Raw genomic sequence first — 19,578 nt, 5'->3', positions numbered from 1 at the left:
ATGCTAATAAACAACTTTTAAAATATGAATCTCATCTAATGGTCATAATATTTATCATCACTCAGTTGCTCAGTTGTGTCCAACTCTTTGCCACCCATGGTGGCAGGCTCCTCTGTCCACAGGATTTTTCAGGCAAGAATACTGGAGTGGGTCACCATTTCCTCCTCCGGGGGATCTTCCCAACCCAGGGATCCAACCCATGTCTCCTACATTGCAGGTGGATTCTTTACTGTCAAGCCATCATTATATATATATTTTTGTTATTGTACATGCTGTGTTTCAAAATATTGTAAACATTAATCACTTTCATACAATGATTATTATTAACATCAGAAATGTGAAGAAAGCATGGTTATCTCAACCTTTTGACTGGTAGTTTGTAAAATAAAATAGAACTTTTGAATTATAATACAAAGGGGTAAGAAGAGAAGGTAGCCATTATAGCTTGAAGCCAGTCAAAATTATGAATCTGTTACTTTTTTTTAGTTGGATTATTCTAGTAAGATTATGTAAATTATCCTAATAGTTCTCATTTCTTTTATTTCCCCCTTAATTCCATCCATTACATGTTAATAATATGTACAATGACACACTTTCAAATCACTGCTCCTATGGTGCAGCTTGTGAGTTTTATTGGTTAGACCAAAGGGTTTCTCTTTCTGAATATTTCATGGTAAAAGAGCCACACGTTTTCTCCTTCCTTCTCGTATCATTTTATGTAACATCAACATATATACACTACCAGGTTTACACCTGGATAGCTGGTGAGAAGTTGGTGTGTAGCAGAGACAGCCCCGTCTAGTGCCCTGTGATGACCTGGAGGGATGGGATGAGGGGAGAGGAGGGAGGCTAGGAAGGGAGGGGATGTATGTATAATAATGGCTGATTTGCATTGTTATAACATAAACCAATGCAACACTGTAAAATAATTTGTTTTAAATATATCTAAAGAAAAAGAAAAAAAAAGAACATCCCAGGATTCCACAACACACCTTTTTCCCCAACAAATGGCAGGGACCAGGTGAAAACATCCATGAAATTTGGAAGCCAGTATGGATGAGGAGAACAGTTGAATTGCCTGATATTCATGACATTGTTCTCATACTTCAATACTGCAGCTGAAAAAAACAAAAAGAAGGAAATTAGATTCACAAGCATGTATTTCTGCTTCTACACATGACTTGAGTTGATCAAGAAAATTCAACTAATTGACTTAAGCTCCAAAATATCAAGGCAAATAGCTTCATCTGTCATGAATGTTTATACTAGTTATGGATTTAATCTTCACTCAGTGTGATATATAATTGCAAAATATATGAATGCTATATATGAAAATTCATTATAATTTGGCAAATATATATAAAAAATAGTTAATCAAACACCAGGAATTAGATCAAGTTTTTTTGCAGCCAAGAATATTTTAGTCTTATTTAATATTTGATGAGACAAATAAAAGTGGCATAGGTAAGTTAGTACAATATAATTTAATAATCTCAAATATCTGAACAGAATTTATTTCTACTGCTTTTAAACCACACTTTTTTTTTTCCCAGTAGAACTCACAACAGTTGGACAAACAATTTAAACTAGACTGCAATCTTGACTTAATAAAGTAAAATGTTTGGATTGAATTCTGCCTTAAATAATATGCTGGTATCTGACTCCACCCTTGACTTCTGAGAAGGAAGCACCATCCACAAAGAATAGGAAAATAAATCTACTTGCTTTACTCTGGTTTGTCTGGTGTCTGTAGGCTGGACTGATAACTCATATGGAATGTTATGGTTGAAGAGATGCTAAGAGCACAGCTGATCTCCCTTCTAACCAGGTTCAGAATTTCATCTATAGCAATCAGGACACAGCGTGAGCAGGTCTCTGTGAATACTTTCAATGAAGCAAAAGCTTTACTACTTACTGATCTTAGTCCTCCCTTCTGAGAAAATACAGAACAAGTACACTTCTGTTTCTTTAAACATTAAGAACAAAACTCTCATACTGCAGACCTTCTATGACGGCACGATTAGCATGGGTGTGTGCGTGCTAAGTCACTTCAGTTGTGTCCAAACCTTTGCAACGCTATGGACTATAGCCTGCTAGGCTTCTCTGTTCCTGGGATTCTCTAGGCATGAATTCTGGAGTGGGTTGCCATTCCCTCTTCCAGGGGATCTTCCTGACCCAGGATTTGAACCAGCGTCTTCTGCGGCTGCTGCATTGCAGGTGGATTCTTTACTGTAGAGCCACTTAGGAAGCCCATGATTAGCATTATCTTAGTGGAAATTACTGAACAGATCCTAGATGATGTCAAATGAGTTTTTATGGCTTTGTCTGGGGGTTTAAAATATAGAAAAATTAATTCTTACTACTTTTAAATTTTTAGGCTGATTTTACATGGGAAAGATTAGTTATAGCATGTGATTCCTATGCATAAACATAGGCCTTAAAAATCTCTTTTTTTTGAAAAATTACTGTAAGTTTGCTAGGTTTGAGCTTTTGCATCAATGTCTGCACTAACATCTTTTCTTCTTACTTGATGACACCTTTAACATACATTGTTTTCATAGCTCCACATTTTTATTTCACTTCGAATGTTTTCTCAGAACCTCTGAATTTCCAAATTCTTCCCATACATTGGTGCCCAGCTCAAACACTATCGCCTCTTTGAAATCTTCTCTGATTTCTTCTGACGAGTGTCTTTCTTCTGAATTCCCAAAGCCCTTGACTTATAGCTCTATTTGCATTTATTATTTAATTTAAATACAGGTATTCTATGTATATATGTATATGCCCAATGTCTCCCTATGTCTGTAAGGAAAAGTACCCTTCAGCAGACTTAATAGTGTTTATGTTTGAGTGCTGAAGAATTGATACTTTTGAATTGTGTTACTGGAGAAGACTCTTCAGAGCCCCTTGGACTGCAAGGAGATCAAACCAGTCAATCCTAAACGAAATCAACCCTGAATATTCATTGGAAGGACTGATGCTGAAGCTGAAGCTGAAGCTCTGGTATTTTGGCCACCTGATGCGAAAAGCCTATTCACAGGACACTACCCTGATGCTGGGAAAGGTTGAGGGCAACAGGAGAAGGAGGCAACAGAGTATGAGATGGTTAGAAAGCATCACCAACTCAATGGACATGAATCTAAAATAAACTCTGGGAGATAGTGGAGGACAGAGGAGCCTGGCGTGCTGCAGTCCTTGGAGTTACAAAGGGTCGGATATGACTCAGTGAATGAACAACAACATTTCACACACCATCTTCTTAGCATAGACGCTCAAAAGCTAAGGACATATCTTGATATTTCCCCCATCATCTTTTTCAAGAAAATTCCTCCTAATCCCTTTGACCTTTCCCTCAACCTGCACATCCTATTCTGGATGTTTGTCACACCAGCAATGCGACTGTTCAAGTGCGGCTCAAAACTAATATAATTTTGCTGGGGATGATCAGTGCAGAGTATGAGAAGAATGTATAGTTTTCTGTGCTTTGCATACTACATACATCATACTGCACCTGAATAATAAGTGGATGTTTTCAGCAGCTTACTCTTAACAAAAATCATACTTGATAACAGTGAGGTTTTTTTCTTTGAATCATATTTCAGGCTGACTAACCCAATTCCAGAGAACAGAATCACAGATGGTTTGGGGACAAGAATTACAGATGGTATAATCAACACTGAGTTACTGTCTTTCCTATAGAATACTGAATCCTCCATACACTTCTGTAAACTCATTCTTTCATTATCCTATCATTGATTTGATATGTCATTTGGCCTAAGGATACATTCACACAGTATTAAAAACATGCAAAATGAAAAAATCATGGCAAATGACAACATTGCCTTTGCTAGATGAGAAAGGTGAAGTCCTTTCAGCTTAGCTACCTGGTCTCTGAGCACCAGCTTCATGGAAATGGTATTTATACTATTGTTAAATACTGCATATTCTTAGCAGGAATGGATTTTCCCATCTTCAAAAGAATCTTTTAAGGTTCTAAGTTGTCTTTTTGAAGACTAATTTCTTCTCTAAGTTTTCCCCACTTTTTATTAGCTTAGGGTGGTGCAGCAGGAAGAAATAAGTAAGTGTTATAACCGAGAGTACCCAGGAGAAAAGGGAGGCTTTCGATAATAAGTCATTTAGTCCTCATTACAAATCTGAGAAACAGATGTGACTGCCCTCTTGCTATAGACTAAGGATCTGAGGTTGAGAAGTAAAATAACTGTCTCAGGATCATGCAACAAGGAACTAGAAGATTTCACTCCCAATTCAAACTCAGCTTTTACTGACACCAAATCCATCTTCTTTCTAACATCCCTCTGTCTCTTCTAAGTGATCAATATTTGAATTCCAGTCCAAGCTATTATACTAATTTAACTTTGAATATGATGTTCAAAATTAAAGATGTTTTAGCTTTTTGCCAAAATACACGTTTGAGAAAAATGAAATAGGATGCACATTCACTAGTGTGGATAAAGCTTGTCCAATAGATAAAGCGGAAGTTCTGTTGCTGGTGACACAAAGCATTTATTCATTTGACACTGCTCAACACAATTTATCTGCGTGCCTACTGATAATGCAGATTCTGTTTACAGATTTTATTTTTGTTTATTAGCAACAGAAATAATACCATTTAATACACGCTACATTTTCTAAGCATCTGCTCTATGTGTTCCTGTGCTCAGGCTTGGTCATTTCAGTCGTGTCTGACTCACTGTGACCCCATGGACTGTAGCCCACCAGGCGTCACTGTCCATGGGATTCTCCAGGCAAGAATACTGGAGTCGGTTGCTATGCCCTCCTCCAGGGGATCTTCCTGACCCAGGGATTGAACCCGTGTCTCTTACGTCTCCTGCACTGGCTGGTGGGTTCTGTATCACTACTGCCACCTGGAAAGCCCATCTGCTCTATACCAGGCACTATATTTGGTGTTTAATAATCAAATACCTTCACAATATCTCTCAAAAAAGTGGTTCTTACTTACATTTTCAAAATAAGCAGAGAGGTTATTTGTCCAAGGTCACACATGAGAAGCAGCAAACCTCAGTTTGGTTTTGAATCTGAAGTCCCTCATCTTTTCAGTATTTCACAATTATCTCACCCTAACTGCATAAATCATTCCAGGTCTACCAAGTGTTGGACACAGATTCTCCCTCCATGTTCATTCCTTTTTTTAAAAAGGGAGCATTGGACTGGAAGCCCAGGCGCCCAAACTGAAAGATGAATGCTGTCATGAATTACTCACAAGACCCCAAAACACTTAATGTCTCTGTGTCTGTTACCTCACTTTTTACTACTTGGGTTTATCCAGATAATTTACACAACCTCTTTCAGATCTGAATAATGTTAACAGACTTTTGGAACGAAGATCTCAGCATAAATGCAAAGACTGATGAATGTTCTCAGTAATTCTAAAAGCCATTAATAGAACCTTTTCCCTTAATTTTCAATATATTAAAAAAAATAGCTTTCATTTAAATATGCAAATGCAGCAATATGTATTCTCTTCTTCAGCCACATAAAATACTCATGCAAATATACTTCTTGAATAATTGTACATTAATAACTGATGAATTTTGATTTTTTTTGTATAATATATATATCACAAAAATATATAAAAAAATTTGAACCAGAACAGTCCCAAATATCCAGTCACGAAATTCACAGTTAACATTTCATCTTCCACCTCCCACATCCTCCGCCCCTGCCGCCAGCCTCTGTCACTGGAATTACGAAGCTCAACTGGAGCCCTAACAGGATGCTCTCCTCTGGAGTACTTGAAAGACATTTATCTCCACCGGCCACATAAATAATACAAACGGTTGTATTTCAAGAATCACTTGAGATCACCTCCTGAGATCTTGTCTGAGAAATAGAGGGAGGGAAAAAGAATGAAGTCTATCATCAAGGGCCTCCTTTATTCCGCTGGCAATTATACATGACCTCGTGTCCTTTAACAACTGTATTAGAGGCCAGGGGACAGGAGATGACACACATACGGGCCTTAGGTTACCGACCATAATTCAGAACAGACCAGAAAGCACGGCAACAAATGCTCTTCCATTGCACATGCAGGTGTGAAGAACAGTCAGAAGAAATCTGGTATGAGACAAAGAGTATTAATCTGTTTGGATCTGGAGACCTGACTGCCAGTTCTTTTTCTGATACCAAAATTATGGCAGCAAAGCTATCCAATTAACTGGTCCCATCTTGCTTATGCAGAAGATAGATATAAAACCAGCAATAAGGAGACTGCTCCCACTTGGGAATAGGAAGGGGCACTGGACCTCTATCATACCTAGTGATATAACAAGGCCCTCTAATATAGTGAAACCTGAGGAACAGCATCTAGATTTTAATTCAGTCTTTTCTCTATCAAACCATGCACTAACTTGCTAGACCAAATCCAAATCTGTAAAGGGGTCTCTCTTACTTGAAAATTGAAATATTGATGAGACACAAAATCTAGTATTTCACACAAACTTGGTAACATTTCTCAGCATCTTCTTTACAATTGCCATCACCAGGGAGGCTGATGATAGGGCAGTAAATGACAAAAACATAAGGTCAAAAGAGAGCTTCTAGTTTAAGAGAAGTTATCTAAATATTTGACTGTGGTGATAAGGAAGACTCTTGAGAGTCCCTTGGACTTCAAGATCAAAGTAGTCAATCCTAAAGGAAATCAACCCTGAATATTCATTGGAAGGACTGATGCTGAAGCTGAGGCTACAACACTTTAGCCACTAGAGGTGAAAAGCTGACTCATTGGAAAAGACCCTGATGCTGGGAAAGATTGAAGGCAGGAGGAGAAGCGGGCAACAGAGGATGAGATGGTTGGATGGCGTCACTGACTCAGTGGGTGTGAGTTTGCTCCAGGAGAGTGCTGCAGTCCATGCGGTCTCAAAGAGTGGGACACAAGGGGCAACTGAAGACGAGCAGAATATTGCTGACAAGATGCATCTGACTAGCTCACCAAATCATGGGCCCAACGCAGTCCAAGAGGATTTCAAGAGAAACATAGAGCTCCTTTTCTGAAGGCCTTCAGGTTAGTAACTGTAATAGTCGCAACAAACCTCAAGCATTCTCAACACTACTAGCAGGGTTGTTCAATAGCAGAGAAGAGAAGAGCCCACCAGAAGAGGAATGATGAAGTTTATTCTTTTGATCCTTCTGCTAACATTTTTCATCTCTTTAATTTTAATTGACCGTGTACTGCCCTCTTCAAAAGATAGGACGGAAGGACAGAAAGGAAAGAAAGATGAGAGGAAAGCAAATGAGGGCACTTCAGAATCACTGTAAGACATCCAGAACCAGAAATAGCAAGAAAAAACCAGGCATAATAGTCCCAGGATGTTTTTTCCTTTCAACTCTCCTACCCGCAGACACCCTAGTAAAAAAACTAGCATCCGTGTGTTCTTTTGGCAAAGTCCTACCATCACAGAAGGAGGCATGATAGCTTGATGGATAAAATTTTTGAGGTAGGACTATGTACTCAAAATGTCCTTTGGTGGTGTTTTAAGATTATGCTGGTATGCTTTTTCAAATATATTTTTTCCCATAAAGATTATTTTTGGGTGGGGGACAATTTTAATTTAAAAATTTGGGAAGACATATATGTACATTTACATAAATGCATAGTTATCATACTACATGTTATAGCATCCATGAACACAATCTCTCTTGATTCTTTCCATGTAGAAATCTGATTTCTAACTCTTGTTCTCCTTTTTTTTCCCTTCTCCATGTCCTGTACTTGCCTGATGGATTTTGTTTTAAAATGATTCCTTTTTTATTATTAGTAAGCCAGGTAAAAGGCATGACTTAGGTCAAAGGAAATTTACTAGTTCATGAGGGTTGTTATATTTGGTGAGCAAGGGCTGTTCTTATAACTCACCCTTACTCTATGGCTCATAAGTTCAGGTAAAAGTAAGTATTCAAGTCATTTCTTAAGATGGACTTCAAGTCTTCAATTTGTAGGTAATTTTGTCATAATAATAATCTTCAGTGTGTGTTTTTTGAGAAATTTAATGCTCAAATCACTCAATTCAATACTTAAGATAGCACATCTCACAGGCAATGCTTAGTGACTTCCACATAGTGACTGAATTTCACCAACCTGAAATATTTTAGTATTCCTGGATACAAATAGTAGGTATATGTAATTATCTTGAAGCTAAGAGCTAATGATTTTGTACACATGTGTTTCTGTATATGTAACTCTTTTATGCCTGCGTCTAACCCTTATTCTTCCTCTTAACCCTGTACATGCCTCTTTCACGGCACCTCGAACACCTTCTTTTGCTTTGTCACAGTCTCCTACAGAAAATGCAGATGATATTATCTTACACAAAGGCAGGTGACTGTACTAGCTGTATTTGTGAAATTGTCTGAGCCAATCTTATGATTATGTCTGTGTGTCACTGAATGACTGTATGTGTGTTATGCGTTTTCCTTCTTAACACTGCACTGGCAAATTGTGAATCAAGTATTATTCAAACACAACGTTTTGAGTAAAGTAAGTGGAAGGTAGATGACAGAAGGGATGAAGAGGGCACAGATCTCTTTTGTTTTCTTTTATTGTGCTTTGTACCATACCTGGCACATGGTTAACGTTCAATAGTGTTGGTTGCAGTAAAAGTTTAAGGGAAGAGAGAGAGAGAAAAGGACAAGACTGAGAAAAAGAAGAAGGAAAGAAAGAAGGAAGATAGGTGAAGAAAGAAAAAATAGAGAAAAATTTTAAAACAGGATATTAAAAATATAACCAACCACATATGAATTGAAGTCTGAAGGATGCTTGAAAGAATTTTGGGAAAAAGTAATATGCCACTTCAGAGGCTGAATTCTGTTTCAAAACTGTAAGAGTCTAAACTAGATAAGAGTAGAAATAATACTGTCTCTATCGCACAGTAACCATGTGAACGTGAGCAAATCTTTCTCATTATTTATTTGAGTTGCACCATGCTGCGTGCTTAGTCGCTGAGTCCTGGCCAACTCTCTGTGACCTCATGGACTCTCGCCCACCAGGCTCCTCTGTCCATGGGGATTCTCCAGGCAAGAATATTGGAGTGGGTTGCCATGTCCTTCTCCAGGGGGATCTTCCCAAACCAGGGATCAAACCCAAGTCTCCTGAATTGCAGGCAGAATTTTTTTACCACCTGAGCCACCAGGAAAGCCTATAATTATGAGCTGTTCTGTCATATTTAGAGTATGAAAATCAAATAAAATATTAATAACATATATGTTACTATTCATAATATATACAATCAGATAAAGTCTTTGGCACCTGAAAAATGTAAAGTACCACGACTCAGTTTTAAATTCCTGGAGGAGAGAATGGCTATCTATTTTTAATAATTTTGCCATTTTACAATTCTTACCTCATGTGTTACATCATTATATTAGGGTCCAGAGAATTTGAGCCAAAAATTGATCCTTGGAATTAGCTCAAGTCCAGTCAAACACTGTGAATCATTTCTACCATTACAATTTCATCAAGAGAATTTGAATGGCTACTGTTAAATATTTTTTGCTACATCAATAAGAAGGAGTCATCAGCAGTTTTGATTTCCCTATCAGTCTGAACTGAAAACATTCCTTTAAGTTCTAATCTATACTACTACAATGCTAAAACATGACTTAATCAACCCTGACTAAATGAGGGAGATTTCGCTGAAGCTTTAAACTATTGAAGGAGATGGCATGGATATACGAAACACTGTGTCCACTGTTGTTATTTTTCAGTTGCTCAGCTGTGTCTGACTCCTTGCAACCCCATGGACTGCAGCCCACCAGCCTTCCCCGTCCTTGACTATCTCCCGGATTTTGCTCAAACTCATGTGCATTGAATTGATGATGCCATCCAACCATCTCATCCTCTGTCACCCCCTTCTCCTTGCTCTTATTGTTGATACCCACTCCAAATATATAACAAGGGTTTAAGTGTACCTTGGTGGGATGTACTTTGAAAACTAGTACCTGTATCTTATCTGTATCTGTTTCTATATCCACATGCGATTATAGAACACTCTTCCACCCTGTAGCTTGCAATGGTTCTAGGGTGCTTGGCAACTGCTGCTACTGCTAAGTTGCTTCAGTTGTGTCCGACTCTTTGCGACCCCATAGACGGCAGCCCATGAGGCTCCCCTGTCCCTGGGATTCTCCAGCCAAGAACACTGGAGTGGGCTGCCATTTCCTTCTTCAAGCAACTAGTTGCTTGGCGACTAGTTAATATTAACTCCTTGGAACTGAGTTAATATTAAGCCCATATACTTGATATCTACTATTTTATTTTTTTGTCATCTACTTTATTCGTGGAAGTAAGTCACTGATTCTCTTGAAGGTCTAGAACCTCTAGATAATGAAAAGGAAGTGATAATCCATTGACTTATGTCTTTGTTACATATATATGGCTCCCGTTCGTCCTCCTGTTAAATGCCTTATTGACAATTAGACTTCTAGAGAAGTTGGTTTTAGTTCAGGTTAAGAATCTTGGAACCATCTGTGAGAAAACGAATGCAACCCCTGAAGGTGCGAGGCTTAATGGGTCCTGCGCAAGCGAGAGCAGAGCACTGACAGTGTGTCTGGACCGAGGACTCAGCTTCGCTGGAGGGCCTGTCTGCATCCCCGGATAAGGGTTCACAGAGCACTGATTCTACGGGCGGAACTTCGGGAAAAGTGAGGGTTGTTATTCAGTCACTAAGTCACGTCCAGCTCTTTGTGACCCCCCATGAACTGCAACACGCCAGGCTCCCGTCCTTCACGACTTCCTCCCAGAGTCTGCTCAAGTGCACGTCCAGTGAGTCCACTGGTGATGCTATCTAACCATCTTATCCTCTGCCGCCCTCTGCTCCTTTTGCCTTCAATACTTCCCAGCTTTCCAGGGTCTTTTCCAGTGAGTCAGCTCTTCTCGTCGGGTGGCCGAAAGCGAGCCTTACCTCACCCACTGCCACATCATACTTCGTTATGTGTGTGTTAGTTGCTCAGTTGTGTCTGACTCTTTGCAACCCCATGGACTGTAGTCTGTCAGGCTCCTCTGTCCATGGGATTCTCCAGGCAAGAATACTGGAGTGGGTTGCCAGTTCTTTCTCCAAGGGATCTTCCTGACCCAGGGATCGAACCCAGGTCTCCCATACTGCAGGCAGATTTTTTACCAGGGAAGCCTAGACTTATTTTGTTGAAAACTGCTGAAATGAACAATCCTGTAGTGGTGCTGGTTAAGAAATCCAGGTCATTCGTTAGAGCAAAGATATATAGATTATATGTAGCTTAATTTAGTTAAAATATATAGTGAGAGTAGTTCCTAAATTTTAAATCTTGATTTTCTATTCCACCACATGGACAGAGGAGCCTGGCGGGCTACAGCCCATGGGGTCGCAAAGAGTCAAACACACTAACACCTTCACTTTCACTTCCCATTAATTAAATGTTTAAATGTAAGCAAGGTGACTACTGGACTAAAACTAATCTATTTAGAAAGTGGCCTCCAGCAATGACACTTTCACTGCAGAGTCAAACAAAAGCAAAAGCATGAGTGCTTTTGTGGGGGGGGTGGGGGTGGGGAGGATATCTTTTCAAGGGAGAGATTATTTATTTCAGAATAGTATAAAAGATACTCTAACTTTATTCTTTTAATAAAGTATATACTTGGATGTATAACACTCATGCAATTTTAAAGTAGTAACAAATGACTCTTCATTTCAAAAGCTTTTCCTTTCTTATTGAAGAATAGTCAGTCACCTAAACACAATAAGCTGAAAGCTGAATAGAGGATCAGGGCAAACACTGCCCGGAAAGCTTTCACATAACAAAGCTGATGCACAAGAGCACAGAAGGAGGTTAACTTGTGGGCCCTAGAGTCAGACTGCTGAATTTCAGTCTCAGTGCTAATCCCCGAACAGCTTGTAAGAACCTTGGCAAAAGTATGTAACTCCTTTGTGTCCCAGTTTCTCATCAATGAACTCAAAATTATAGTGTAGTTCATAGAATCATTGAAAGATTAAATGAATTTATTCATGGAAATGTAGATAACTGTCTGGCAATGGTATATGTTCAATATTATTAGTTATTACTATTGCTATAGGTATAGGATATCACAACACAGATCAGTTCCGCATATTGAAGTCTTGGTTATATAAGGCAGTGTAAAGGGGCCATTCTATTGAAATCTTTCTGTGGTTAGTTTCATCCATTTATCTCAGAGAAGTGATTTCTCTGAAAACCAATCAAAATCTTCCAACTTCAAGTTCTCTTGACCTTTAAATGTCTACCTAAATTTCTTTCTTACCATCTCATACTGATAGTAAAGGAAGCTAATACTAACAGTTGTTTCATGGTTTCTGCTTTGCTCCTTCATAGACTCTTATATTCCATACTATCTCTTGGTGGACTGTGCTAGGTTTAATAACCATTATTAAGACGTTATCTTCTTGGGGTGTGTAATTCTGCAAATACTCATATGTTTATCAAATAAACAAAGAAATGAATATTTTTGGTGGGAGTGTATCTTATTGTTTTGCTCTAGTATTTGTTAGCAAGTACCAAATAAGAAAATGCTACCATGAATATGTATTTACATTTTCTATATTGAAATAAGTGAACTGGCCAAACAGCTGCTCAAGGCCAATTAAGAAAACCTTTAGATTTGAGATGAATAAAGGAATAAAGTAAAGGCTGTGAAAACTATTGCCACTGGACAAAGTCTCTAGATTACTTTTATCCAGTTTGTAAGGCAACTAGGGAACATAGTTATGGCTGTGGTTGCAAATGCTTCAAAGTGTTTTCAAATGTTTAGTCAAGGCTAAAGGTCATGCCCATGCTTAAGGAAGGCCTCACTCTACAGAAATGGTCCCTTGTTATAAAATGTGTGTGTGTGTGGGTCTTTGCAGGGAACTAAGCTTTTAAACACGGTATAGAGAAAGAGCAAAGGTGCTACTCAGGTTGCTTGGACAATGACTCTACTGCCTTCCAAAAACGCCCCTGCCCATCTCCCTCTTCCACTCAGGATAAGGATTGAATCTATCTGGTTCTTATTTGACTCCTAAACCAGGTGGGTACCAGCTATTTCTGCTTGTGGAAGTTACTCCTGAATGGTGAAAAAAGTTCCCAGTGTGAAAGGACTGTGGTGCAGGGGGGAAAGGCTTCTCAGGCCTGGCAAGGCCACCGTGTGATGCTGGTGGGTCCCTGAGGCCTGAGAGCCCCTGCTGGGAGAACTGCAAGGCAAGTGGGCATCAGATATGCTGCCTTCGCTCCAGGGTTCAAATCACGCCTGCCAATCAGATGCCTACCTGGGTTCATCGCATTAACAATTCAAGCCTCTCGTACAATGATATCTTCCTGCCAAGTATACATTATCTTTTAATTTATAAATGCTTGTCTTCCTGAAGTCCCTGTCTACTTTTTGATTGGAAAACATTCAAGGATGTTGAAACTGCAAGCTTTGGTAAGACTACAATACTTTTCATTAAGCAATTCTATCAAGCTGTCAAGTTTCAAACATTATAATACTTTTTTTTTTTCTATCACAAAGGGTAGACTTTTGCAGGAAAAAAAAAAAAAAACTCTCAAAATTCTAGTGAACAATGCTTTTCTTGTCCATCCTCTTCCTTCAGCTACTTTAACACTGAATTGACTTTTTTTCTGGTTGTCATTTTAATCTTTGATCTTGATACTACATTAGTTATGTAACTATTTAGATTTTCCTCTCAAATCCAAAATACATTTTATTTAATAAATCTTACTTAACTACCTCATTTTGCTGTCAGTAGTTTTTCTTAGAACTGAGCTGTGTGCCCCTGGTCTATATGTCTATAGTATATATCTAGGGCTTCCCTGGTGGTGCCAATGCTAAAGAATCAGCCTGCTATGCATGAGTCCAAGGTTTGATACCTGGGTTAGGAAGATCCCCTGGAGAAGAGAATGGCTACCCATTCCAGTACCCTTGCCTGAAGAATTCCATGGACAGAGGAGCCTGGTGGGCTACAGTCCATGGGGTCACAAAAAGCCAGACAGGACCGAGCGGCTAACACTTTCATGGCATATATCCGCCCATCGAGCCACTTACTCACCCATATGAAAGCTCATCTGAACTATAGGGAACTGGCACTACATGGGAATCTACTACAATTTTGATATTTTTGAAGCACAGGTATAATCACCAGAGACATAAAGGTTTAAAAAACACTTTTTAAAAGAGGTTTATTATAGTTTTCAGCTACTGAATTGTTTAAAGCAGAATTCACATCTGCCATTGTACTTTTTAACACTAAGAGATTTCACTCTAAGATTGCTAACGTGTCACTTTCTTAGTTAAGCTTTTTTTGGTTTCCACCAGCTAATTTCCACTCTCCTTGCATACCACTCTTTTCTTCGTAGGATTTTGTAAATATACTTACATAATTATTGGTGAAATTCTTTATTGAACATCTATCACACTACTAGATTATAAACTTCACTAGAGAAAGGACCATGCCTGTGTTGTTTATTTTATATTCCTAGTACCAGGCATGGTAGTTGGTATACAGTTAATTCTCAATAAAGGTTTGTTGCATGTGGATGAGTTTGAAGCCATTTTCATGTGGTGGAAACTTAGTTTGAAAAAGAAGAAAGAGAATGAGGAGGAGAAAGAGGGGGAGAAGAAGTAGCTACCTGCCATTACTGCATGTTTCTTCTGTTGAGTGTACCTGGATAATTGTGAAATCGCTTTTCCCTTAGAGCAACATCTTCACAGGAGAAAAACAATCCGAAGGTGCTAAGGGCTCTGTGCATGTTTAACTCCAACTGAGAAAGGATATCAGCACTGGTTACAGCAGTAATTTAAAGAGAGATAAAGCTCCGAGGGTCAATACTGATAGGATACTTTTGGGCACTATCTTGCTATTACTTTCCAGAAAGAAACTGTTTTGATCAGTGCACATACTGGCTGTGTTACTGTGCATAAGGCATGCTATTTGACTTTATAATGTGTATCAGAAAGCCTCTGATTCAAACTAATTATAATATGACTGGGAATTTATAGGAATGCATGGAAAAGCTAACAAGAAACAAAAGTAAACACTAAATACAAGGGCAAATGATTGTTACTGCAGGTGTTAAGAAAAAGAGTGGAGGGGGTCTAGTCCATTTTGATGGGAAGAGAAGGGCAAGACAAGTATTCTAGATAGATATGGAAAGAAGTGGGTAGGAAAAAAATGTGAACAGGAAAGCTGAAAGTTATTCAAGACAATGAGCAGAATAATTTGGCTAAAGTAAAGGGTTCACACAGAGGGAAGCAGAGAGATAGGTCTCCAAGGTAGATTGACTCATAAAGTAAAATCATAACTATAAAGCTGAAGAGGAGTATGCTGCCAGCCACGGGGAAATCCCACACAGACACGTGGCATTGTTATAGCAACATAAAATATTCAGTGATGATAATATCTTAATAGTGCACAACATTCTGTTTCAAAGTAATTTCATCTATTATTCACAAAAGAAATTTTTTTCTCCTTTTACAGAGATGTCACCATTTGTCAATAAATTTAGATGAGTTAGTTGTTTGATGGCAAAGCTGTGGTTCAGAGCTACGTCTTTGGCCCTGGCATCTTGCAGGAGTAAGCAGGGCTTGTCAGAATGAGGAAAGCGAAGCAGGAAGATGGGCGAGCTGTTCGCCTGTGTTAGCGCAGACTGGAGAGGATAAGAGTGGAGTGGGCTGAAGTGGGCCTTGGAATGGAGGAGGGGAGGGGACATGTACAGTCCTCACTGAGCTCCGAAAGCTGGTTTTAATTGCAGGCAAGTGTGAACTACTAATCAGAACTATTGGACATTTAAACATAAGGCTGATCATAGGATTATTATCAGTTTTTAGACAGAACAGACTCACAGAGATGGAAAACAAACATGGTTACCAAAGAGGGCAGGAAGGGAGGGATAAATTAGGAGAATGGGATTAACAGATACACACTACCATATATAGGATAACCAACAAGGACCTACTGTATAGCACAGGGAACTCTATTCAGTATATTATAATAACCTGTAAGGGCAAAGAGTCTGAAAAAGGAAAAAATATACACGTATAACAGAATCATTTTGCTGTATACTTTAACATGACACTGTAAATCAACTATACTTCAATCAAAAAAAGAGACAGCAGAATAAACTTATTTTTTCTTATTCTTTCATTTTTCCAGAGAGCTATTACTGCTGCCTAAATTCGCGAGAGTTTTAAAAATCAAATCAAAACTACGAGGTAATAATTCCAGAGGCCTTTATGATCACCTGTTTCTAAGAATCAAACGGTTAACTCAGAAATTCTTCACCATTATTTCTTTCCACTGATTGTGTTCTGAAGGTGCTTGCAGCCCAGTTTTACTGCACTGCCTTTTAAAATTCTTGTTAACATTTATTTTATTCAAATCCTCCCTTCAACAGTGAATAGCTAACTCCCACTCCCACATACTGTACACAGTGTTAGCATAATAGCTTGAAAGTACTTCAGAGATTTTACACAAAGGTCTTTTGAAACTGTGCTCAAACTGAAGAATATATCTTTCTTCTTCCTATCAGTTTATCTTTTTCTCTCAGGAGACTTTTTTCTTTTATGAAAAGGTTCCCAAAATGAAATGCTTCTATCCCCTCCCTGGGAGATTGTGGTCTGCCCTAAAGGCAAAAGCGAAAGAACCACAGAACCTCAAAGACAGCAATGCCCTGATGTCTATTGTTTTTTAAGTTTCTACCTTGTTAAATCAGAACCATAGACAAAGAAGCAATGCATATCTTATTCGAGAAATCGCTATTGGTCTCAAGCAAAACTGCACTGCTTAGCATTCTGATGAATGGATAAAGGCTAGGTCTGTTTCCATGGAGTAAAATCCCAGTTCTCTCTCTCTCTCTCTCCTTCCCATCCTTGCCCTGTTTTGAGTTTTTTTTTTTAATTTAATTTTTATAAAGCTGGTGAATATAGTACATGCTACTTAGTAATCAAACTCTGTCAAGAAATTACTCATGTGGGCACTGTTTTCACTAGATATAACAGAAAAAAAAAATGCTTAATGCTATAAAACAATACAAACATAAGTGTTCATATTTTATATACTTTTGGTAAATAACACGATCACAGTGGGTCATGAAGACAACCTAATGAGTTCTTGCATTTCTTCTATGTACCACAAGGGAATTTCTGGTAGAAGATGAAGAAGACTTTTCCAATCGAAGGGAACTACTTCTTACTGATTTTACATAAGAGGCTTCAAGACTGAGATTTTGTCTGGAAAACAAAGTGTTTGCTGCTGAAAAAGAAACAAGTTGCAAAAACAGTGGCTTTGACTTTATTTTTTCCTCTTTCTAATCAAATGCTAACCATTCTTCCACGTTCAGATTGTATTTTATCTTAAACAAGGCCCTCCCTGACCATTCTGGAAAAATCATTTCTTGTTGAATGGACTTAAGTGTTTGACTCTCTGCTGTTGTTCAGCCGTTCAGTCCTGTCTGACTCTTGCGATTCCATGGACTGTAGCCCTCCAGGCTCCTCTGTCATCCTGTTCGGGTCCATCACTACCTGACTGAGTGATCTTGGGCAAGGCAATTACCATAGAGACTTACTCTGCGGGGGAAATGATATTTAAAGTTTAATTCAATTTTTAAAAAGAAATGACATTTAAATGAGTATTTAAAAGTAATATACTTACCTAGCACAAGATCTGATTAGTGGTAGGGTCTCAATAGATGAAATTTGAATTTGGATTTCAAGCTATAGTTTCTTTTTGCTTATTTTTCTCAATCCTTTACATGCGGCATTCCCACCGTTATTATTTAAATGCCTATCATGATTTTGGATTACTTTTCAGTTGTTCTTTCTTTGAAAGCCTATACCTATCAGAGCAGTAGTTGTCAACCCTTCTATAGCTTTACAGTCTCCTAGAGAACAATTAAAAAGTAACAGTGCCTGGGCCTCACTTCTGACCAACTGAACCTGGAACTCTGAAGATAATCACAACATTTGTATCAGACAATAAATGAAAAAGTAAGGAGAAAAAGAATGACTAAAAATGCTTAATTAAAACCAAACCAAAAGAGAACTTAAGAATTACAGCACATACTATACAGAGGGATTTGAAAACACTCACCTTTGTTATTGTATACATCTAAGTAATTTGGTGCTGAAAAAATTGTAATGAGAGAAGGGAAGCCTGTTGTTTGGCTTTTCCTGTACATGCGGTACCTAAAAACAATTAAATGCAAGTCAAAACAAGGCTAAGTATGAAAAATATATCACATTATAGATTTAGAAATACAAAATTAAATTTTTAGCATTCAAAGAGAATTCAATTATGTAACATTAAACAAAATTTTCTCACTAAATTCTGTTGTTACACAGAGATTTCAATTCATTTCAGGGTGACAATAAAAACACAGAGTCATACGTACAATTTCCAAATAGGTCTTTTCTAAGGTTAGGAGACCCAGGGAGGGTGGAATTTAGAGAAAAATCATAATTCATTTCTATATGTTCAATAGAGAGGATAGAGGCCACACTTTTTGCACATAGATATCTGACCTACCATGCTTCCATGCCAATATTTTTAACATAAAAAGACTAAACAAGCAGAGTAATATACAAACTTTACCACTAATTACCAAGCTGATTATTCTATTTATCTATAATATTCTATTATGGCTATATAAATCCATTATGCCTAGGCTGATCTGCTTTCTAAAGAACATCTGGTTAAATATATGGGTTTTACAAGCAGAAACTGCTTCTGTTTTAGAATTTTATTTATTGCCAGTCTCTTCTGGTATCTGTAGGTCAAAGATTATAATCTCAGCATATAAACATTTAATCAATCAGTAATGAAACATCTTCAAGATCTTTGGAAATAAATCAACAATCCAGTTGTTTTTCTCCTACTGAGACAAAAATAAGACTCTAGTCCTCAAATAATCAAAAAATACAGGAGATTTGGTTCTTTTCCATCAAGGTGAAAAGGTATCTCATGACTTCCATGTGACAGATTCCAGGAATATCAATTTAGAAAAATTCCTAAAGTGCAAAACAAAATTTTATCATTCTTTGGTTATTTTGTGTCAGTAATTTCTGGCAGCCTAATCATGCCTAATTTAGCTGAGTTCTATATGGGCCTCAAACAGTACCTTTGGATAGATAAATAATCACCTTAAAATTTCTAATTTTACAAATATTTTGATACTATTTTTCCCAGGAGACAATATCCTCTTAAAAATCTTTCGGAATGGCCTCAAAGTATTTATTCTGCTTATGGAACTGAGCTTTGTTGGCAGAAAATCAGAACGTAAAAGATGGTGGCACTCTCAATCCTAGTGTTCTGACTTTATAAATTGTGGCTGACTGTGCTTACTTAACAATAAATAAAAACAAAGAATCTGGATGAAGTAACCTCAATTTTTCCTAATGAATCAATCAACTGCTCATTTTAAACAAATATATTTGTTGATTTTAACTGATGCACTTAACCTATTTTCAAATAAGCAGATGGATTTCAGGTCTATTGTGGGATTAAGATAAACATGCTATGAACATGTTCAGTTGGGACAGTCAGCCAAAAAACAATGGTGACCCCATTGCCC

At 37.9% G+C, this 19,578-nt stretch overlaps 1 protein-coding gene across 2 annotated transcripts in view; it reads right to left on the bottom strand.

Moving 5' to 3' along the window:
• Window positions 1–19,578, bottom strand: part of PPP3CA (protein phosphatase 3 catalytic subunit alpha) — a 320,114-nt gene that overhangs the window by 29,455 nt on the left and 271,081 nt on the right. For both annotated transcript variants that reach the window (XM_052641688.1, XM_052641690.1), the window contains exons 8-9: window positions 18,099–18,193; window positions 993–1,118 (exon numbers count right to left, since the gene is read on the bottom strand). In XM_052641688.1, the coding sequence (XP_052497648.1) occupies window positions 993–1,118; window positions 18,099–18,193 (221 nt within the window). The remainder of the gene's footprint in view (window positions 1–992; window positions 1,119–18,098; window positions 18,194–19,578) is intronic.

The sequence above is a fragment of the Budorcas taxicolor genome, chromosome 6, assembly GCF_023091745.1.
Source record: "Budorcas taxicolor isolate Tak-1 chromosome 6, Takin1.1, whole genome shotgun sequence".
Classification (NCBI taxonomy): domain Eukaryota; kingdom Metazoa; phylum Chordata; class Mammalia; order Artiodactyla; family Bovidae; genus Budorcas; species Budorcas taxicolor.
This window is presented reverse-complemented; position numbering and strand designations above follow the sequence as displayed.